Here is a 23,616-nt window from a genome sequence, read left to right as displayed (position 1 = left end):
GTAGTAAAAGTGTGCAGTGAAGACCAAGTCGCTGCCTTACATATCTGATCAACAGAAGCCTCGTTCTTGAAGGCCCATGTGGAAGCCACAGCCCTAGTGGAATGAGCTGTGATTCTTTCAGGAGGCTGCCGTCCGGCAGTCTCGTAAGCCAATCTGATGATGCTTTTAAGCCAAAAAGAGAGAGAGGTAGAAGTTGCTTTTTGACCTCTCCTTTTACCAGAATAAACAACAAACAAGGAAGATGTTTGTCTAAAATCCTTTGTAGCATCTAAATAGAATTTTAGAGCACGAACTACATCCAAATTGTGCAACAAACGTTCCTTCTTTGAAACTGGATTCGGACACAAAGAAGGCACGACTATCTCCTGGTTAATGTTTTTGTTAGAAACAACTTTCGGAAGAAAACCAGGTTTAGTACGCAAAACCACCTTATCTGCATGGAACACCAGATAAGGAGGAGAACACTGCAGAGCAGATAACTCTGAAACTCTTCTAGCAGAAGAAATTGCAACCAAAAACAAAACTTTCCAAGATAATAACTTAATATCAACGGAATGTAAGGGTTCAAACGGAACCCCCTGAAGAACTGAAAGAACTAAATTGAGACTCCAAGGAGGAGTCAAAGGTTTGTAAACAGGCTTAATTCTAACCAGAGCCTGAACAAAGGCTTGAACATCTGGCACAGCTGCCAGCTTTTTGTGAAGTAATACAGACAAGGCAGAAATCTGTCCCTTCAAAGAACTTGCAGATAATCCTTTCTCCAAACCTTCTTGAAGAAAGGATAGAATCTTAGGAATTTTTATCTTGTCCCAAGGGAATCCTTTAGATTCACACCAACAGATATATTTTTTCCATATTTTGTGGTAGATTTTTCTAGTTACAGGCTTTCTGGCCTGAACAAGGGTATCAATGACAGAATCTGAGAACCCTCGCTTTGATAAGATCAAGCGTTCAATCTCCAAGCAGTCAGTTGGAGTGAGACTAGATTCGGATGTTCGAACGGACCTTGAACAAGAAGGTCTCGTCTCAAAGGTAGCTTCCATGGTGGAGCCGATGACATATTCACCAGGTCTGCATACCAAGTCCTGCGTGGCCACGCAGGAGCTATCAAGATCACCGATGCCCTCTCCTGATTGATCCTGGCTACCAGCCTGGGGATGAGAGGAAACGGCGGGAATACATAAGCTAGTTTGAAGGTCCAAGGTGCTACTAGTGCATCTACTAGAGTCGCCTTGGGATCCCTGGATCTGGACCCGTAGCAAGGAACCTTGAAGTTCTGACGAGAGGCCATCAGATCCATGTCTGGAATGTCCCACAATTGAGTAATTTGGGCAAAGAATTCCGGATGGAGTTCCCACTCCCCCGGATGAAATGTCTGACGACTCAGAAAATCCGCTTCCCAATTTTCCACTCCTGGGATGTGGATTGCAGACAAGTGGCAGGAGTGAGTCTCCGCCCATTGAATGATTTTGGTCACTTCTTCCATCGCCAGGGAACTCCTTGTTCCCCCCTGATGGTTGATGTACGCAACAGTCGTCATGTTGTCTGATTGAAACCGTATGAATTTGGCCTTTGCTAGCTGAGGCCAAGCCTTGAGAGTATTGAATATCGCTCTCAGTTCCAGAATATTTATCGGGAGAAGAGATTCTTCCCGAGACCAAAGACCCTGAGCTTTCAGGAGTCCCCAGACCGCGCCCCAGCCCACCAGACTGGCGTCGGTCGTGACAATGACCCACTCTGGTCTGCGGAAGCTCATCCCCTGTGACAGGTTGTCCAGGGACAGCCACCAACGGAGTGAATCTCTGGTCCTCTGATCTACTTGTATCGTCGGAGACAAGTCTGTATAATCCCCATTCCACTGACTGAGCATGCACAGTTGTAATGGTCTTAGATGAATTCGCGCAAAAGGAACTATGTCCATTGCCGCTACCATCAAACCTATTACTTCCATGCACTGCGCTATGGAAGGAAGAGGAACAGAATGAAGTATTTGACAAGAGTTTAGAAGTTTTGATTTTCTGGCCTCTGTCAGAAAAATCCTCATTTCTAAGGAGTCTATTATTGTTCCCAAGAAGGGAACCCTTGTTGACGGAGATAGAGAACTTTTTTCTACGTTCACTTTCCACCCGTGAGATCTGAGAAAGGCCAGGACAATGTCCGTGTGAGCCTTTGCTTGTGGAAGGGACGACGCTTGAATCAGTATGTCGTCCAAGTAAGGTACTACTGCAATGCCCCTTGGTCTTAGCACCGCTAGAAGGGACCCTAGTACCTTTGTGAAAATTCTTGGAGCAGTGGCTAATCCGAACGGAAGTGCCACAAACTGGTAATGCTTGTCCAGAAATGCGAACCTTAGGAACCGATGATGTTCCTTGTGGATAGGAATATGTAGATACGCATCCTTTAAATCCACCGTGGTCATGAATTGACCTTCCTGGATGGAAGGAAGAATTGTTCGAATGGTTTCCATTTTGAACGATGGAACCTTGAGAAACTTGTTTAGGATCTTGAGATCTAAGATCGGTCTGAATGTTCCCTCTTTTTTGGGAACTACGAACAGATTGGAGTAGAACCCCATCCCTTGTTCTCCTAATGGAACAGGATGAATCACTCCCATTTTTAACAGGTCTTCTACACAATGTAAGAATGCCTGTTTTTTTATGTGGTCTGAAGACAATTGAGACCTGTGGAACCTCCCCCTTGGGGGAAGCCCCTTGAATTCCAGAAGATAACCTTGGGAGACTATTTCTAGCGCCCAAGGATCCAGAACATCTCTTGCCCAAGCCTGAGCGAAGAGAGAGAGTCTGCCCCCCACCAGATCCGGTCCCGGATCGGGGGCCAACATCTCATGCTGTCTTGGTAGCAGTGGCAGGTTTCTTGGCCTGCTTACCTTTGTTCCAGCCTTGCATTGGCCTCCAGGCTGGCTTGGCTTGAGAAGTATTACCCTCTTGCTTAGAGGACGTAGCACTTGGGGCTGGTCCGTTTCTGCGAAAGGGACGAAAATTAGGTTTATTTTTGGCCTTGAAAGACCTATCCTGAGGAAGGGCGTGGCCCTTGCCCCCAGTGATATCAGAAATAATCTCTTTCAAGTCAGGGCCAAACAGCGTTGTCCCCTTGAAAGGAATGTTAAGCAATTTGTTCTTGGAAGACGCATCCGCTGACCAAGATTTTAGCCAAAGCGCTCTGCGCGCCACAATAGCAAACCCAGAATTTTTCGCCGCTAATCTAGCCAATTGCAAAGTGGCGTCTAGGGTGAAAGATTTAGCCAATTTGAGAGCATGAATTCTGTCCAAAATCTCCTCATAAGAAGAATCTTTATTGAGCGCCTTTTCTAGTTCATCGAACCAGAAACGCGCTGCTGTAGTGACAGGAACAATGCATGAAATTGGTTGTAGAAGGTAACCTTGCTGAACAAACATCTTTTTAATCAAACCCTCTAATTTTTTATCCATAGGATCTTTGAAAGCACAACTATCTTCTATGGGTATAGTGGTGCGTTTGTTTAGAGTAGAAACCGCCCCCTCGACCTTGGGGACTGTCTGCCATAAGTCCTTTCTGGGGTCGACCATAGGAAACAATTTCTTAAATATAGGGGGAGGGACGAAAGGTATGCCGGGCCTTTCCCATTCTTTATTTACAATGTCCGCCACCCGCTTGGGTATAGGAAAAGCTTCGGGGGGCCCCGGGACCTCTAGGAACTTGTCCATTTTACATAATTTCTCTGGAATGACCAAATTCTCACAATCATCCAGAGTAGATAACACCTCCTTAAGCAGGGCGCGGAGATGTTCCAATTTAAATTTAAATGTAATCACATCAGGTTCAGCTTGTTGAGAAATTTTCCCTGAATCTGAAATTTCTCCCTCAGACAAAACCTCCCTGGCCCCCTCAGACTGGTGTAGGGGCACTTCAGAACCAATATCATCAGCGTCCTCATGCTCTTCAGTATTTTCTAAAACAGAGCAGTCGCGCTTTCGCTGATAAGTGGGCATTTTGGCTAAAATGTTTTTGATAGAATTATCCATTACAGCCGTTAATTGTTGCATAGTAAGGAGTATTGGCGCACTAGATGTACTAGGGGCCTCCTGTGTGGGCAAGACTGGTGTAGACGAAGGAGGGGATGATGCAGTACCATGCTTACTCCCCTCACTTGAGGAATCATCTTGGGCATCATTTTCTCTAAATTTTGTGTCACATAAATCACATCTATTTAAATGAGAAAGGAACCTTGGCTTCCCCACATACAGAACACAGTCTATCTGGTAGTTCAGACATGTTAAACAGGCATAAACTTGATAACAAAGTACAAAAAACGTTTTAAAATAAAACCGTTACTGTCACTTTAAATTTTAAACTGAACACACTTTATTACTGCAAATGTGAAAAAGTATGAAGGAATTGTTCAATAAAATAACGGAACCGGAGCCGTTTTTATAATTAACCCCTTTACAGTCCCTGGTATCTGCTTTGCTGAGACCCAACCAAGCCCAAAGGGGAATACGATACCAAATGACGCCTTCAGAAAGTCTTTTCTATGTATCAGAGCTCCTCACACATGCATCTGCATGTCATGCTTCCCAAAAACAAGTGCGCAATAGAGGCACGAAAATGAGGCTCTGCCTATGATTAGGGAAAGCCTCTAGAGAATAAGGTGTCCAATACAGTGCCTGCCGGTTATTTTACATAATTCCCAAGAATAAAATAATTCCTCAAAGCTATGAAGTATAAAATATGCTTATATATCAATCGTTTTAGCCCAGAAAATGTCTACAGTCTTGAAAGCCCTTGTGAAGCCCTTTTTTTCTTATGTAATAAAAATGGCTTACCGGATCCCATAGGGAAAATGACAGCTTCCAGCATTACATCGTCTTGTTAGAAATGTGTCATACCTCAAGCAGCAAAAGTCTGCTCACTGTTTCCCCCAACTGAAGTTAATTCCTCTCAACAGTCCTGTGTGGAAACAGCCATCGATTTTAGTAACGGTTGCTAAAATCATTTTCCTCTTACAAACAGAAATCTTCATCTCTTTTCTGTTTCAGAGTAAATAGTACATACCAGCACTATTTTAAAATAACAAACTCTTGATTGAATAATAAAAACTACAGTTAAACACCAAAAAACTCTAAGCCATCTCCGTGGAGATGTTGCCTGTACAACGGCAAAGAGAATGACTGGGGAAGGCGGAGCCTAGGAGGGATCATGTGACCAGCTTTGCTGGGCTCTTTGCCATTTCCTGTTGGGGAAGAGAATATCCCACAAGTAAGGATGACGCCGTGGACCGGACACACCTATGTTGGAGAAATAGTATTTATTTTCCTTTAGATAGTTGTATCTTATTTATGGAAAATTATTTATTTTCAGGTACTTTTCTTGGTCCTGTGATATTGCAATTGCTTCATTTTCTCTGTTTACTTTAAGATCAAGTATCAGATTATGATTTATTTTTAGCATTGTTAAAGAGACAACATTTACTAGACTAGGTGCTGTTGCATTTGTCTTGTTGTTTTGCATTTATTGATTATGCAAGTCCACTGTATTGGCTGGTCCTTTAAACTGGACTATCATGCTAATAATTTCATTTGTGTCTTCATTTTATGGAATATTTTCGCAAATGAGGGTTAATATATGTCTTTAGCTTTTTTAGCTAGAAGAATTTTGTGATTTTTAAAAAAAAAAAAAAATCCATATTTCCTTTTGTTCTAAGATAATCAATTATTTGTTTTATAATTGGATTCAATTCTTAACTGTTACTCTGGGCTTCAAGGTTGAGTTCTAAGACAAACTTTAAGCTTATATTAGTTTGGTTGTTCTTATTAAGGAACGAATTCCTGAGTTCTTTCCCAAGTAACATGTCTATAATTGGAGTTCGAAATCAGCTCCCTAATTTTGCGATGTACGTGCCGTATTCCAGCTTGGCTGGTAAGGGGCAGGTTAAGGCTTCTTTGAAATTTATTTTGTCCAAAATTTCTTTGATTTTATTCCAGCAAGGCTAACACTTTCTTTAACTGTGTTTCTGTCCTATATATTTTGGGTACTGTTGAAGCATGGCTTGGCACCCATGGGGTTCAAGCGCTGCTCAGACCTGGAATCTTCTGGGGTATTTCTTCCAGTTTCTTTTGAGGAACCGGGTTTTGGAGTTTTATTCAAACTATTTTGCCTTTTTATGGTCTTTGATAGCATTATTTGTTTTCTTTAGATACAATAAATGCATATTTTCATTTTTCTGTTTTCATTCAGATTTATTTTCTGAGGATGCGGAATCTCATATGATTCACTTACTCTTCAGGACATAGTTAGAGGATCTTCTTTTCTAAAGCTCTTGATTCCTCACACAAGGGTCACCTTTTTTAGGTTTCCAGATAGTTTGTGTCACTGTTCTTGTCTCTATCAGAAAAGGGATAATGTTATTGGGTTCCGTCTATCGGTACCTTTAGTCTCTATTATTTCCTTCAGTTGCTATATATGCATAGAAGTTTTAGGTCTTATGACCACAGCATTGGATTCAATTCCCTTTGCTCATTTTCTCTAGAAAGAACCTTTCCAGTCTTTTATAAGTGTTGTTTCTTCAAGAACATGGTTGGAGGATCAATTTACCTAAAAGTTCGTTTGATTCCTCAGACAAGGGTAACCTTTTTAGGTTTCCTGATAGATTCAGTGTTCTTGATTCTGTCTCTGACGGACAAGAGGCGTCTGAAATTGGTTTCAGCTTATCGAAACCTTCAGTCTCAATCATTCCCTTCGGTAGCCTTATGCATGGTAATTCTAGGTCTTATGACTGCTGCATTGGACGCGATTCCCTTTGCTCGTTTTCACATGCGACCTCTTCAGCTCTGTATGCTGAACCAGTGGTGCAGGGATTATACAAAGATATCTCAATTAATATCTTTAAAACTGATTGTTCGACACTCTCTGACGTGGTGGACAGATCACCATCGTTTAGTTCAGGGGGCTTCTTTTTTGTTCCTCCAACCTAGACTGTGATCTCAACAGATGCAAATCTGACAGGTTGGGGAGCTGTATGGGGGTTTCTGACAGCACAAGGGGTTTGGGAATCTCAGGAGGTGAGATTACCAATCAACATTTTTGGAACTCCGTGCAATTTTCAGAGCTCTTCAGTCGTGGCCTCTTCTAAAGAGAGAGTCGTTCATTTGTTTCTAGACGGACGATGTCACAACCGTGGCATGTCAATCATCAAGGAGGAACTCACAGTCCTCTGGCTATGAAAGAAGTCTCTCGAATACTTGTATGGGCGGAATCCAGCTCCTGTCTAATTTCTGCGGTTCATATCCCAGGTATAGACAATTGGGAAGCGGATTATCTCAGTCGCCAAACGCTACATCCGGGCGAATGGTCTCTTCACCCAGAGGTATTTCTTCAGATTGTTCAAATATGGGGACTTCCAGAAATAGATCTGATGGCTTCTCATCTAAACAAGAAGCTTCCCAGGTATCTGTCCAGATCCAGGGATTCTCAGGCGGTAGCAGTGTATGCATTGTCACTTCCTTGGAAGTATCATCCTGCTTATATCTTTCCGCCTATAGTTCTTTTTCCAAGATTCTAAAGGAACGTTCGTTTATTCTGCTGGTGGCTCCAGCATGGCCTCACAGGTTTTGGTATGCGGATCTTGTCCGGATGGCCACTTGCCAACCGTGGACTCTTCCGTTAAGACCAGACCTTCTATCACAAGGTCCTTTTTTCCATCAGGTTCTCAAATCCTTAAATTTGAAGGTATGGAGATTGAACGCTTGATTCTCAATCATAGAGGTTTCTCTGACTCTGTGATTAATACTATGTTACAGGCTCGCAAACTGTATCTAGGAAGATATATTATCGAGTCTGGAAGATTTTCATTTCTTGGTGTTTGTCTCATCATTTTTCTTGGCATTCTTTTAGAATTCCTAGAATTTTACAGTTTCTTGGATAAGGTTTGTCTGCAAGTTCCTTGAAAGGTCAAATCTCTGCTCTTTCTGTTCTTTTTCACAGAAAGATTGCTAGTCTTCCTGATATTCATTGTTTTGTACAAGCTTTGGCTCGTATAAAACCTGTTATTAAGTCAATCTCTCCTCCTTGGAGTTTGAATTTGGTTCAGGGGGCTCTTCAAGCTCCTCCGTTTGAACCTATGCATTCGCTGGACATTAAATTACTTTCTTGGAAAGTTTTGTTTTCTTTGGCCATCTCTTCTGCTAGAAGAGTTTCTGAATTATCTGCTCTTTCTTGTGAGTCTCCTTTTCTGATTTTTCATCAGGATAAGGCGGTGTTGCGAACTTCTTTTACATTTTTACCTAAGGTTGTGAATTCTAACAACATTAGTAGAGAATTTGTGGTTCCTTCATTGTGTCCTAATCCTAAGAATTCTAAGGAAAACTCGTTGCATTCTTTGGATGTAGTTAGAGCTTTGAAATATTATGTTGAAGCTACTAAGGATTTCCGAAAGACTTCTAGTCTATTTGTTATCTTTTCCGGTTCTAGGAAAGGTCAGAAGGCTTCTGCCATTTCTTTGGCATCTTGGTTAAAATCTTTGTTTCATCATGTCTATGTCGAGTCGGGTAAAATTCCGCCTCAAAGGATTACAGCTCATTCTACTAGGTCAGTTTCTACTTCCTGGGCGTATAGGAATGGAGCTTCAGTTGATCAGATTTGCAAAGCATCCACTTGGTCTTCTTTGCATACTTTTACTAAATTCTACCATTTTGATGTGTTTTCTTCTTCTGAAGCAGTTTGTTTCAGTTTGATTCTTCTGCTTATAATTTCAGTTTTTTTCATTATAAGATTTAAACTTTATTTTGGGCGTGGATTATTTTCAGCGGAATTGGCTGTCTTTATTTTATCCCTCCCTCTCTAGTGACTCTTGTGTGGAAGATCCACATCTTGGGTAGTCATTATCCCATACGTCACTAGCTCATGGACTCTTGCTAATTACATGAAAGAAAACAAAATTTATGTAAGAACTTACCTGATAAATTCATTTCTTTCATATTAGCAAGAGTCCATGAGGCCCACCCTTTTGTGGTGGTTATGATTTTTTTGTATAAAGCACAATTATTCCAATTCCTTATTTTTTATGCTTTCGCACTTTTTTCTTATCACCCCACTTCTTGGCTATACGTTAAACTGATTTGTGGGTGTGGTGAGGGGTGTATTTATAGGCATTTTGAGGTTTGGGAAACTTTGCCCCTCCTGGTAGGAATGTATATCCCATACGTCACTAGCTCATGGACTCTTGCTAATATAAAAGAAATGAATTTATCAGGTAAGTTCTTACATAAATTATGTTTTTCTAATACTGACCCACACAACAATTTTCAAAATAACAAATTAAGTCATTGTAGAGTCTTTTGCCGTATACTCACAGTAATGCTGCACTTCTCAGGTCAATATTCAAATAATAGGGGATATATAACAGAAAACAAGGTGTCTATAATACATGAAGAATTAATCCCCTAATCTGGTCAGTATAAAATATGCCTTGCCCGAAAAAGATGATGGTTAAAAGTTTGTCTATAGTAGAGGTGGGTTCTACACTTTAATGTCTTAGCTTTTTTTTTTAGCTACCTTAGCTTGTACCCAATCAATGACTGCACAGTGGAGATGGCAGAGGGTATCATATTTACTTATTTCTACTTTTCTTATTTATCATTGGTTGGCCTGGGCAAATGGGGGAACCTATAAATCTGTCCCTCTGATCTTATGGAATATCTGTGTCACTTTTGTCTCTGATAACCAGTGATGGTTAGGCTTGATTGAAGACATCAGCAAGGAAACTGATGGTTTTTGTAAAATTCTTCCACCCACCTGGACCACGAACATCATTCCAGATATCTGCTGAGGACAATGTATATTTTCCCATGAACAATGTTCTCAGAAAACTGACACCTGCCGAGTTGATTGCTGCAACTTAGTGAAGTTGGCACCCCATGTTTGTAAAAACTGAAAAAAAAAATATTATATAATTATTTTTTTTTATTTTTTTTAACATGGGATGCAAAGTGGGCGGACTTTCAGCAAATATAATGCGCAGTATCTCTGAAACCAAACCGGCACAAACGTTCATTTTTGCAGCACAAACGTAGCACAAACTAATGGTATATTTTCATTTAGTTTTCCTTCTTAAAGGGACAGTCTACACCAGAATTGTTATTGTTTTAAAAGATAGATAATCCCTTTATTACCCATTCCCCAGTTTTGCATAACCAACACATTTATAATAATATACTTTTAACCCCTGTGATTATCTTGTATCTAAGCCTCTGCAAACTGCCCCTTTTTCAGTTCATTTGACAGACTTGCAGTCTAGCCAATCAGTGCCTGCTCCCAGATAACTTCACGTGCACGAGCACAGTGTTATCTATATGAAATACGTGAACTAACACCCTCTAGTGGTGAAAAACTGTTTAAAATGCAATCTGAAAAGAGGTGGGCTTCAAGGTGTAAGAAATTAGCATATGAACCTCCTAGGTTAAGCTTTCAACTAAGAATACCAAGAGAACAAAGCAAAATTGGTGATAAAAGTAAATTGGAAAGATGTTTAAAATTACATGCTCTATCTGAATCTTAAAAGTTTATTTTGGCCTAGACTGTCCCTTTAATACAGGGAGAGTCCACAGCTGCATTCCTTGTGGGAAATACTGAACCTGGCCACCAGGAGGAGGCAAAGACACCCCAGCCAAAGGCTTAAATACCTCCCTCACTTTCCTAATCCCCCAGTCCTTCTTTGCCTTTTATCACAGATAAAGAGAAGTGTCGGAAGATTCGGAGTAGTCTCTTATGGAGGGTAATATTCTTCGCTATGGGTCTGGTGTTTTAAGTAGTCTTGTCAGTCTCTCAGTGAGAGCATTGACGAAAGTTAGTCTGGAGATGCAGGGGGAGAGCCTTTCATCCAGACTCATATTAACAGCTCCTTAAGCAATCAGCGTTGACGAGTTTCGTTGCCTGCTTTCTTCACTCAAGTCCATGTCAGATGCGCTGCTACAATCTGTCAAACTTGAAGGACCATGTTACTGTTCCACGGCATAGATTCCGGTAAGATTGTTTCATTTTTTTTACACATATTGCAAACTCTAGAAGACAGGGTCACAGTGTGGCTCCTTTTTATCTATATGGAATCAAGGGTTAATATCTCACGAGGGGGATTATTAACAGTTGGGTTTAATAATATATGCTTTATTTGATTTAATGCTGCTTTATGTGTAAGATGTTTATGGGCTCATAGGCTGAGATGGAGCATACAGGTTTCACTTTCACTTTGAAGGTTGCGCAGCTTAAAAGCTTGGCACACTTTTTCTCATAGCAGGGATGGTCCTACATTGCGCACCATGTGATAGGAATGGTCGAGGCTTCCATTTCCTTTCTCTTCATCGAGTTATTACAGGAGAGGAGTTTTATCTCTGTTCTGTCTGGGTCATTGGAGGTGGTGAGTACCCCAGCCATTGGGGGTATAAAGGTGCAGTTTTTTTATTTAAAATAGTTTGTTTTTTTCTGTAGTCCTCTGCATACCGTACTTTAGCTATGGAGGATTCTGATTCATTAGAGGGTTCTCTCTATTTCAAAGAGTAATGCCTGTTTATATTGTGATGGAACTTTGGAATATCCGCCTTCTCACTTATGTTCCATATGCCTTGATAAGGGGATTATATCAAATAAGGTTGACATGTTTGATACCACCGAGCCTCCCACCTCTGAGGAGTCCTCGTCCAGTGAGGTGCACACCCTTCATGCATCTTCTTTTTTTATACACATACAGCTTCCCTTTGAACTGCTTATCCTCCATCTGGAGGGGGCCTTTTTTCACCAGACGTTACTGCACAGTTTCATACGGCGGTGTCTGCGGCCATTAGTGCTTTCCCTCGCACTGCTAAGCGCAAGCAATAGGTTAAATCTTGCACTCCTGCCCAGGTGGCATCATGTAATTTGTCGGATATATCTTATCAGTTATCCGAGGATGAGGTTCTCTCTGAAACTTCAGAGTATGAACTTTCAGGGTTGGAGTCTGCTGCCTAAAATCCTCTGCCTGTGGAGGATACAGTTGTTTTTTTTATTTAGGACAGGGCGTTTACGCTTTCTAAAGGAGGTTTTGACTACATTAGAGGTTCCAAAGGCCGAGCTGCCAAACTCAATACCAAGCTACCCAGATATGGGTCGAGGTCCAGGGATCCTCAGGCGAAGCTAATAGATGCATTAGCGGTGCCTTAGAGGTTCAATCTAATTTCTCTTTTCCTGCCATTAGTGATCAGTGATACTGATTGCTCCATCGTGGCCGCAAAGTATATGGTTCGTGGATCTAGTGGGGGATTTCATCATCTCCTTTGAGATTACTTTGTCGCAGGGATCTGCTGGAACAAGGCCCCTTTCTTTACAAAAATCTAGATTCTTTGAGGCTGACTGTGTGGAGATTGAACGCTTAGTCTTAGCCAAGAGAGAGTTTTCTGAGAGTGTTATTGTTACTCTCATTCTTGCTCGTACGCCGGTTATTTGTTGCATCTTTCATAAGGTGTGGAGGACCTACTTATTCTGGTGTGAGGAGCGTGGTTTGTCCTGGCGCAAAGTAAAGGTTACCAGGATTCTTTCTTTTCTCCAGGATGGACTGGAGAAGGGCCTCTCAGCTAGTTCCTTGAAGGGACAGATTTTGTCCCTGTCTGTTTTACTGCACAAGAGGCTTGCTAAGCTTCTGGATATACAGCCTTTCGTTAAGGTTCTGACTAGGATCAGGCCGGTGTTTAGATCTAATGCTCCTCCTTGGAGTTTAAATCTTGTTCTTAAAGTTTTGCAACGGGCTCCGTTGGATCCTATGCATGAGGTTGACATTAAGTTGTTGTCTTGGATGGTTCTTTTTTTCTAGCTATTGCTTCTGCGCGCAGAGTCTCTGAGATTGCTTCCTGGCAATGCGACCCTCCTTATCTGATTTCCCATGCTGATAAGGCTGTTCTACGAGCTAAGTTAGGATTTCTTCCTAAGGTTGTGTCAAACCGCAACATCAATCAAGAAATTGTGGTGCCTTCTTTATGTCCTAATCCTACTCCTACTCCTCCTCCTCCTCCTTCATCGAAGGAACGTTTACTGCATAATCTGGATGAAGTTCTATCTTCAGGCTACGAAGGAATCTAGACAAACTTCTTCTATGTTGGTTATCTATTCTGGGAAGCGTAGGGGTCAGAGGACCTCTTCAACTTCCTTATCTTTTTGGTTGAGGAGTATCATCCGCTTAACATATGAGTCAGTGGGTCTTAAGCCTTCACAGAGGATTACGGCTCATTCTACGAGAGCAGTGGCTTCTTCTTGGGCCTTCAAAAATGAGGCCTCTATGGATCAGATTTGTAAGGCGGCTACCTGGTTCTCCTTGCATATTTTTTCCAAATTTTACAAGTTTGATGTTTTTGTTTCTGCTGAAGCAGCCTTCGGAAGAAAGGTCTTGCAGGCTGTGGTGCCCTCAGATTGGGGGCCGCCTATTTTTGTACCCTCTTGTTAGCATTCAGTGTCCTCTGGAGTTTGGGTATAATTTCCCACAAGTAATGAAGCTGTGGACTCTCCCTGTATTAAGAAGGAAAACCTAAATTATGCTTACCCGTGTTCTACGATGGGCGGCCCTAAATTTTTATTTATTCTTCTGGCACCTTTTCCACCATGATATCTCTCCTACTGTTCCTTGTTTCCTCTGCAGAATGACTGGGGGATGAGGGAAGTGGGGGAGGTATTTAAGCCTTTGGCTGGGGTGTCTTTGCCTCCTCCTGGTGGCCAGGTTCAGTATTTCCCTCAAGTAAGGAATGCAGCTGTGGGCTCTCCCTGTACAGAAGAAAAAGAAATTATCTGGTAAGCATAATTTGTGTTTACAAACATGGGGTGCCAACTTCACTAAGCTGATTGCTGCAACGGGCTGCTCCCTCAACATTTATGGGACACTGAATTATGAAATTTTGCAGCTTCTAATCAATTACGTAGCTTGAACTTGTGGTGTGTCAACCATAAACATAATTTTAAAATTCTGTTATTTTTTATTATTTGTTATGCTCAAAGGATAGTAAACCCAATTTTTTTCTTTCATGGTTCAGATAGAGCATGCAATTTTAAGCAGCTTTCTAATTTACTTCTATTATTTTTGCTCATTTTCTGGCTATCTTTATTTGAAAAAGCAGGAATAAAAGCTTTGGAGACGGCCCATTTTAGGTTGAGAACCTGGCTTGTGCTTGCTGATTGGATGGCTAAATGCAGGCACCAATCAGGAAGCCCTATCCAGGGTACTGAACAAAAAATAGGCCGGCTCCAAAGCTTTCATTCCTGCCTTTTCAAATAAAGATAGCAAGAGAACAAAGAAAAATGTTTAATATGAGTAAATTTAAAAAGTTGCTTACAATTCCATGCTCCTATCTGAATCATGAAAGAAAAAAAATTTGGGTTTACTATCCCTTTAAATTGGGTTTACTATCCCTTAAAATGTATCAATAAAGTAGGCTTTTCCCCATATTTCTAGCTCTATAACCAGGGGAATCCCTAAACTCAACTTTTACAGCAGATTGCTACCATAGAGGACTTCTATCTGGGAGAATGTCCGGTTCCTATCTGGTGCCCCATCAGAGATAATCAACCCAAATTTGAGGGGAAATGTTGAAAAATGTATCTTTCTTGCCCCTATTAGAACAAATAAGAAAATTCTCAATTCTGAAATTTTCTGCATGCACAATATACTTACCCAGGTACAACCTAACCAAAATTTAGGACTGAGACCGAACCCTTCCCATTTTAAATTGAACCTAAAAATGGAACATTCAGCAATATTGATAATTACATTAGGACTTCAGTTATAAGTCTATGGAACAAGAATGTGCAAAATGATTATATATGTACATATGCCTTGTAATGTGCACTTGAGAAGTTTTTTTTTTTTTCCAAGGAGCTAGGACCATCTTGAGATGTTGAGGTTTCCATAAATGTGTATAACCAAAATTTGACACAAAGATGGCTTCCATGGTTAAGCCAAGTAAAATTAAATAAAAATACCAATACATAGAGGTAATCACTCAAAAAATAAGGAAAATTAAAAATGGTTAAGCAACCTATGTTTGACCACTTGAGATGGATTGACCGATATATAGCATCTTTTAAAAAAATAAAATAAACGCTAAGAGCCGGGTTAGTTAAACCCATGATTATAAACAACTGTTTAACTAATTTGCTGCCAATAACGCACCTGTCCCTTGTTCTGCTGCTGTGTCATTAGTGGGAAGAAAAAACAGAATGTGTAAAGACCAGAGATTGTTGCTATAATTAAACGCCACCCTACCTTAATTAGCACTTTGTACGTCTTCATGACATCGCGTCCAGCATGACAGGAGTAAAATATTGGTGAACCAAAGACCACTGACAAGGGGTTTTCTTCAAACACTTCCCCAAGACTGACATTGTGAGGGATGAATGTTCTGCCATGTAGGGGGCAGCCAGGCCCATTGTTATCATCCTCTTCACTCCCCACATAAAGGCACCATGCACAGTACTTGAGAAATCGCACACTACATGCTGAGGAACTCCAAGCAACAGACTGCAACTGGGAAAATTAAACTTATGGGCTGACTGTAGGGCCAAGTAAATTGTAAAGTGTTTAAAATTGCATGCTCTATCTGAATCTGAAAGTTGACTTTTGGCTTTACTGTCCATTTTAAGTTCCAAGCTGGCTGCTTTGTTGCTTTGTACTTTTTTTTTTTTTAAGTTTTTGGTTTTCATCTTCTCTTGCAGAATAAATCCTCACACTTGTGATTCCAAAGAACTGGAAAAGAAATCAAAATTTGCACATTTGTTCAAATACAAAATGGACTATCCTGAGATGGGGCTGTGTATCATAATAAATAATAAAAATTTCCATTCATCTACAAGTAAGTATTTATTTCAGCAGGGAATCTGTGTGTTTTTTTTTGTTTATTTGTTTTTAAATCTTAGATATAGACTAATGTAAAAACATATAAATACTCTAGCAAAGAAACTTGACCTCCATAAAGGCAAGCTTGTAAAATGAGTTAGGATAACACCGTATAATCCATTTAAGTTTAATTTGACTGTTCCTTTAAAGAAATGAGGCCATACTGGTGAGGTCTAAAGGTATTGTGGAGGTGGGGAATTGTGTCTCTAATATGTTAGTCACCTAAGTGTTCTCTGCAAGGTTTGCTGTGTTTACGCACAAGTTAGCTATAACGTCCTACTTTGTTTTATGATTGTCTAGCAAAGAAAGGTGTCCTCTATAAAGGCAAGCTTGTCAAATGAGTTATTTTCTGAACCAAAACAAATCTGCATCTCCTAAATAAGAAGTCAGTGTCCATTTTCCTCCACCATGATATTATTATTTTTTTTCCTCCTTTGGCAAATAGTTGTCCCATTTTATCTGTATTTGCATGCTTTCCTTCAATATGGCAGGGAGAGTCCACAACTTCATTCCTTACTGTTGGGAAATACAACACCTGGCCACCAGGAGGAGGCAAAGACACCCCAGCCAAAGGCTTAAATATCCCTCCCATTTCCCCTAACCCCCAGTCATTCTTTGCCTTTTGTCACTATAGGAGGTGACAGAAGTGTCAGAATATTTGGATAGTCCTGTAATGGGTATGTTCCCTTCAAGAAGGGACTGGAGTTTTAAGTAATAATGTGAACCTCTCAGTGAGACTATTGATGAAAGTTAGTCTGGAGATGCAGGGAAAGTTTTTCTGCGAACCCATCCAGACTGTCGCCTAACGGCTCCTGAGCAATCGTTGACGAGTTTCACTGCTTGCTGTTGGACACTCAAGTCCATGTCAGAAGTGTCGCTGCAAGACTGTCACTTGAGAGGCTGTGCCTGTTCCACAGCATGGATCCTGGAGGGTAAGACTGTTTTTTATATATACACTTTTTCTATACAGGGTCACAGTGTGGCTCCTTTATGCCTCGATAGGATCAAGGGTTAATATCTCCTTCAGGGAGATTATTTGAGCAGATAGGGGTTCCTTATAACTGCTTTAATGTGAGAGTTTTGTGGCTCATAGACTGTGTGCTTTTGGCTTGGAACAATCAGGTTTCACTTTCGTTTTTGAGTGTTGCGCAGCTCATAATAGCTTAGCACCTTTTTCATAGCAGGGGAAGTCCTGTCCTACGCCCCACATGACTGGGTGCGGTCTTTTTATTTTCCTACTGTCCTGCTGCGGACATCACTCCCAAGGAGAGCGTTTTTACTGTTAGCTGTCTGGGTCTAGGAGGTGTTGAGTGTCCCAGCCATTGGGATTATAAAGGTGCAGTTTTTTTAATAAAAGCATTTACTGTTTGCCTGTCCTTCTGTGAATATATCTTAGCTATGGAGGACTTTGATACTACATTAGAAAATTTCGCTCCTTCTGTACTGATAAATAATTCCTGTTTATATTGTGAGGAGGCTGTAGTTTTCCCGCCTGCTCAATTTTGTTCCATTTGCCTAAGCACTATTCTAAAGCCTAAGAAGGGTAGACAAGCCTGCTAATACTTATATCGCTATTAGCCCCTCTGAGCCGTCTACCTTTCAGGAATCTGTGTCCCGAAAAATGACTACCCTTTCTACACTACCCGCTCCACATGCAGTACCCCACGGCTCAACTAATCCTCCATCTGGAGGGGGCTTTTTCTTTCATGTAATTGGCAAGAGTCCATGAGCTAGTGACGTATGGGATATACAATCCTACCAGGAGGGGCAAAGTTTCCCAAACCTCAAAATGCCTATAAATACACCCCTCACCACACCCACAATTCAGTTTTAGAAACTTTGCCTCCTATGGAGGTGGTGAAGTAAGTTTGTGCTAAGATTTCTACGTTGATATGCGCTTCTCAGCATTTTGAATCCTGATTCCTCTCAGAGTACAGCGAATGTCAGAGGGATGTGAAGGGAGTATCACCTATTAAATGCAATGGTTTTCCTCATGGGAAAACTATTTCATAGGTTCTCTGTTATCGGTTGTAGAGATTTATCTCCTACCTCCCTTTCTTTCATGTAATTGGCAAGAGTCCATGAGCTAGTGACATATGGGATATACCATCCTACCAGGAGGGGCAAAGTTTCCCAAACCTCAAAATGCCTATAAATACACCCCTCACCACACCCACAATTCAGTTTTACAAACTTTGCCTCCCATGGAGGTGGTGAAGTAAGTTTGTGCTAAGATTTCTAAGTTGATATGCGCTTCTCAGCATTTTGAATCCTGATTCCTCTCAGAGTACAGCGAATGTCAGAGGGACGTGAAGGGAGTATCACTTATTTAAATACAATGATTTCCCTAACGGGGGTCTATTTCATAGGTTCTCTGTTATCGGTCGTAGAGATTCATCTCCTACCTCCCTTTTCAGATCGACAATATACTCTCAATTTACCATTACCTCTACTGATAACTGTTTTAGTACTGGTTTGGCTATCTGCTATATGTGGATGGGTGTCTTTTGGTAAGTATGTTTTCATTACTTAAGACACTCTCAGCTATGGTTTGGCACTTTATGCATTTATATAAAGTTCTAAATATATGTATTGTACTTATATTTGCCATGAGTCAGGTTCATGTATTTCCTTCTGCAGTCTGTCAGTTTCATATTTGGGAATGTAAAAATTTTTAAGAAATTTATTTCTTACCTGGGGTTTAGTCTTTTTTTTTCAATTGACTACTTCTTGCAATTGCGGGTATTAGGCCCGCGGGTGCGTCAAATGCTAAACTTTATTGCGTCATTCTTGGCGCGAAATTTTTTTTGGCGCGAAAAAGTAAGTTTATGACGCAACTTTTGACCTTTCACACGGCGTCATTAGTGACGCAAGTGTGTCGTTTCCGGTCATTTTTGGCGCCAAAAAATAGTTTACGTTACGTTGTGAGTCATACTTGGCGCCAAACTTTTTTCATTATTTCAATACCCCTTGTTTGTTTGCCTCTTGCTTTTTGCTTTCAGAGGCCTATGCTATTGCATTTTTTCCCATTCCTGAAACTGTCATATAAGGAAATAGATAATTTTGCTTTATATGTTGTTTTTTTCTCTTACATTGTGCAAGATGTCCCAATCTGATCCTGTCTCAGAAGTTTCTGCTGGAACATTGCTGCCTGACATTGGTTCTACCAAAGCTAAGTGCATTTGTTGTAAAATTGTAGAAATTATTCCACCGAATGTCATTTGTAATAGTTGTCAGGATAAACTTTTACATGTAGATAGTGTTTCCATCAGTAATAGTACATTGCCAGTTGCAGTTCCTTCAACTTCTAATGTGCATGATATACCTGTAAATTTTAAAGAATTTGTTTCTGATTATATTATGAAGGCTTTGTATGCATTTCCACCTTCTAATAAACGTAAAAGGCCTTTCTTTCATGTAATTAGCAAGAGTCCATGAGCTAGTGATGTATGGGATATACATTCCTACCAGGAGGGGCAAAGTTTCCCAAACCTCAAAATGCCTATAAATACACCCCTCACCACACCCACAAATCAGTTTTACAAACTTTGCCTCCCGTGGAGGTAGTGAAGTAAGTTTGTGCTAGATTCTTCGTTGATATGCGCTTCGCAGCAGGCTGGAGCCCTGTTTTCCTCTCAGTGTGCAGTGAATGTCAGAGGGATGTGAAGAGAGTATTGCCTATTTGAATTCCATGGTCTCCTTCTACGGGATCTATTTCATAGGTTCTCTGTTATCGGTCGTAGAGATTCATCTCTTACCTCCCTTTTCAGATCGACGATATACTCTTATATATACCATTACCTCTACTGATTCTCGTTTCAGTACTGGTTTGGCTTTCTACTACATGTAGATGAGTGTCCTGGGGTAAGTAAGTCTTATTTTTGTGACACTCTAAGCTATGGTTGGGCACTTTTATATAAAGTTCTAAATATATGTGGTTAAACATTTATTTGCCTTGATTCAGGATGATCAATATTCCTTATTTCAGACAGTCAGTTTCATTATTTGGGATAATGCATATGAATAATTAATTTTTTTCTTACCTTAAAAATTGACTTTTTTTCCTGTGGGCTGTTAGGCTCGGGGGGCTAAAAATGCTTCTTTTTATTGCGTCATTCTTGGCGCGGACTTTTTTGGCGCAAAATTTTTTTTGTCATTTCCGGCGTCATACTTGTCGCCGGAAGTTGTTTGTGATTGCGTAATTTTTTTGACGTTTTGCGCCAAAAATGTCGGCGTCGCCGGATGTGGCGTCATTCTTGGCGCCAAAAGCATTTAAGTGCCAAATAATCTGGGTGTCTTTTTATTATTTATTATTGTCTCCACATTATTTAAGTCTCATTGTTTATTGCTTCTGGTTGCTAGAAGCTTGTTCATTGGCATTTTTTCCCATTCCTGAAACTGTAATTTAAGGAATTTGATAGATTTTGCTTTATATGTTGTTTTTTCTATTACATATTGCAAGATGTCTCAGATTGACCCTGGATCAGAAGCTACTTCTGGAAAAACGCTGCCTGATGCTGGATCTACCAAAGTTAAGTGCATTTGTTGTAAACTTGTGGTAACTGTTCCTCCGGCTGTAGTTTGTGATGAATGTCATGATAAACTTGCTAATGCAGATAGTATTTCCATTAGTAATGTTCCATTACCTGTTGCTGTTCCATCAACATCTAATACTCAGGGTGTTCCTGTTAATATAAGAGATTTTGTTTCTAAATCTATTAGGAAGGCTATGTCTGTTATTTCTCCTTCCAGTAAAAGGTCTTTTAAAACTTCTCATATTTGAGATTAATTTTTAAATGAACATCATCATTCTGATTCTGTTTCTGATGATGATTTTTCTGGTTCAGAGGATTCTGTTTCAGATATTGACACTGATAAATCTTCATATTTATTTAAAATGGAATTTATTCGTTCTTTGCTTAAAGAAGTCTTAATTGCATTAGAAATGGAGGAATCTAGTCCTCTTGATACTAAATCTAAACGTTTAAATTCGGTTTTAAACCTCCTATAGTTATTCCGGAAGTTTTTCCCGTCCCTGATGCTATTTCTGAAGTAATTTCTAGGGAATGGAATAATCTGGGCAATTCATTTACTCCTTCTAAAAGGTTTAAGAAATTGTATCCTGTGCCATCTGACAGTTTAGAGTTTTGGGACAAAATCCCTAAGGTTGATGGGGCTATCTCTACTCTTGCTTAACGTACTACTATTCCTACGGCAGATAGTACTTCCTTTAAGGATCCTTTAGATTGGAAAATTGAATCCTTTCTAAGAAAAGCTTATTTATGTTCAGGTAATCTACTTAGACCTGCTATATCTTTGGCGGATGTTGCTGCAGCTTCAACTTTCTGGTTGGAGGCTTTAGCACAACAAGTGACAGATCATAATACTCATAGCATTGTTAAACTTCTTCAACATGCTAATAACTTTATTTGTGATGCCATCTTTGATATCAGAGTTGATGTCAGGTATATGTCTTTAGCTATTTTAGCTAGAAGAGCTTTATGGCTTAAAACTTGGAATGCTGATATGTCTTCTAACTCAACTTTGCTTTCCCTTTCTTTCCAAGGTAATAAATTGTTTGGTTCACAGTTGGATTCTATTATTTCAACTGTTACTGGGGGGAAAGGAACTTTTTTTTACCCCAGGATAAAAAATCCAAAGGTAAATATAGGGCTGCTAATAGTTTTCGTTCCTTTCGTCAGAATAAGGAACAAAAGCCTGATCCTTCCCCTAAAGGAACGGTTTCTGTTTGGAAACCATCTCCAGTCTGGAATAAATCCAAGCCTTTTAGAAAGCCAAAGCCAGCTCCCAAGTCCACATGAAGGTGGGGCCCTCATTCCAGCTCAGCTGGTAGGGGGCAGATTACGATTTTTCAAAGAAATTTGGATCAATTCGATTCACAGTCTTTGGATTCAGAACATTGTTTCACAAGGGTACAGAATAGGTTTCAAGATAAGGCCTCCTGCAAGAAGATTTTTTCTTTCTCGCGTTCCAATAAATCCAGTGAAGGCTCAGGCGTTTCTGAAATGTGTTTCAGATCTAGAGTTGGCTGGAGTAATTGTGCCAGTTCCAGTTCTGGAACAGGGTCTGGGGTTTTACTCAAATGTATTCATTGTACCAAAGAAGGAGAATTCCTTCAGACCAGTTCTGGATTTAAAAATATTGAATCGTTATGTAAGGATACCAACATTCAAAATGGTAACTATAAGGACTATTCTGCCTTTTGTTCAGCAAGGGCATTATATGTCCACAATAGATTTACAAGATGCATATCTGCATATTCCGATTCATCCAGATCACTTTCAGTTTCTGAGATTCTCTTTTCTAGACAAGCATTACCAGTTTGTGGCTCTGCCGTTCGGCCTAGCAACAGCTCCAAGGATTTTTTCAAAGGTTCTCGGTGCCCTTCTATCTGTAATCAGAGAACAGGGTATTGTGGTATTTCCTTATTTGGACGATAACTTGGTACTTGCTCAATCTTCACATTTAGCAGAATCTCATACGAATCGACTTGTATCGTTTCTTCAAGAACGTGGTTGGAGGATCAATTTACCAAAGAGTTCATTGATTCCTCAGACAAGGGTAACCTTTTTAGGTTTCCAGATAGATTCAGTGTCCATGACTTTGTCTCTGACGGACAAGAGACGTCTGAAATTGGTTTCAGCTTGTCAAAACCTACAGTCTCAATCATTCCCTTCAGTAGCCTTATGCATGGAAATTCTAGGTCTTATGACTGCTGCATCGGACGCGATCCCCTTTGCTCGTTTTCACATGCGACCTCTTCAGCTCTGTATGCTGAACCAGTGGTGCAGGGATTATACGAAGATATCACAGTTAATATCTTTAAAACCGATTGTACGACACTCTCTGACGTGGTGGACAGACCACCATCGTTTAGTTCAGGGGGCTTCTTTTGTTCTTCCGACCTGGACTGTGATCTCAACAGATGCGAGTCTGACAGGTTGGGGAGCTGTATGGGGGTCTCTGACAGCGCAGGGGGTTTGGGAATCTCAGGAGGCGAGATTACCAATCAACATTTTAGAACTCCGTGCAATTCTCAGGGCTCTTCAGTTCTGGCCTCTACTAAAGAGAGAACCGTTCATTTGTTTTCAGACAGACAATATCACAACTGTGGCTTATGTCGATCATCAGGGTGGGACTCACAGTCCCCAAGCTATGAAAGAAGTATCTTGGATACTTGCCTGGGCGGAATCCAGCTCCTGTCTAATCTCTGCGGTGCATATCCCAGGTGTAGACAATTGGGAGGCGGATTATCTCAGCCGTCAGACTTTACATCCAGGGGAGTAGTCTCTCCATCCAGATGTGTTTTCTCAGATTGTTCAGATGTGGGGTCTTCCAGAGATAGATCTCATGGCCTCTCATCTAAACAAGACACTTCCCAGATACCTGTCCAGGTCCAGGGATGTTCAGGCGGAAGCAGTGGATGCGCTGACACTTCCTTGGTGTTATCATCCTGCTTATATCTTCCCGCCTCTAGTTCTCCTTCCAAGAGTGATCTCCAAAATCATCATGGAACAGTCTTTTGTGTTGCTGGTGGCTCCAGCATGGCCACACAGGTTTTGGTATGCGGATCTGGTTCGGATGTCCAGTTGCCCACCTTGGCCACTTCCGTTATGGCCGGACCTACTATCTCAAGGTCCGTTTTTCCATCAGGATCTCAAATCATTAAATTTGAAGGTATGGAAATTGAACGCTTA

At 40.7% G+C, this 23,616-nt stretch overlaps 1 protein-coding gene across 1 annotated transcript in view; it reads left to right on the top strand.

Annotated features, from left to right (window-relative positions):
- CASP3 (caspase 3) overlaps positions 1–23,616 on the top strand; it is a 143,466-nt gene that overhangs the window by 69,012 nt on the left and 50,838 nt on the right. The window contains 1 exon segment of the mRNA XM_053700253.1: positions 15,718–15,854. Coding sequence (XP_053556228.1) covers positions 15,718–15,854 — 137 coding nt within the window.

Source organism: Bombina bombina, chromosome 2, assembly GCF_027579735.1.
Source record: "Bombina bombina isolate aBomBom1 chromosome 2, aBomBom1.pri, whole genome shotgun sequence".
Taxonomy (NCBI): Eukaryota; Metazoa; Chordata; class Amphibia; order Anura; family Bombinatoridae; genus Bombina; species Bombina bombina.
This window is presented reverse-complemented; position numbering and strand designations above follow the sequence as displayed.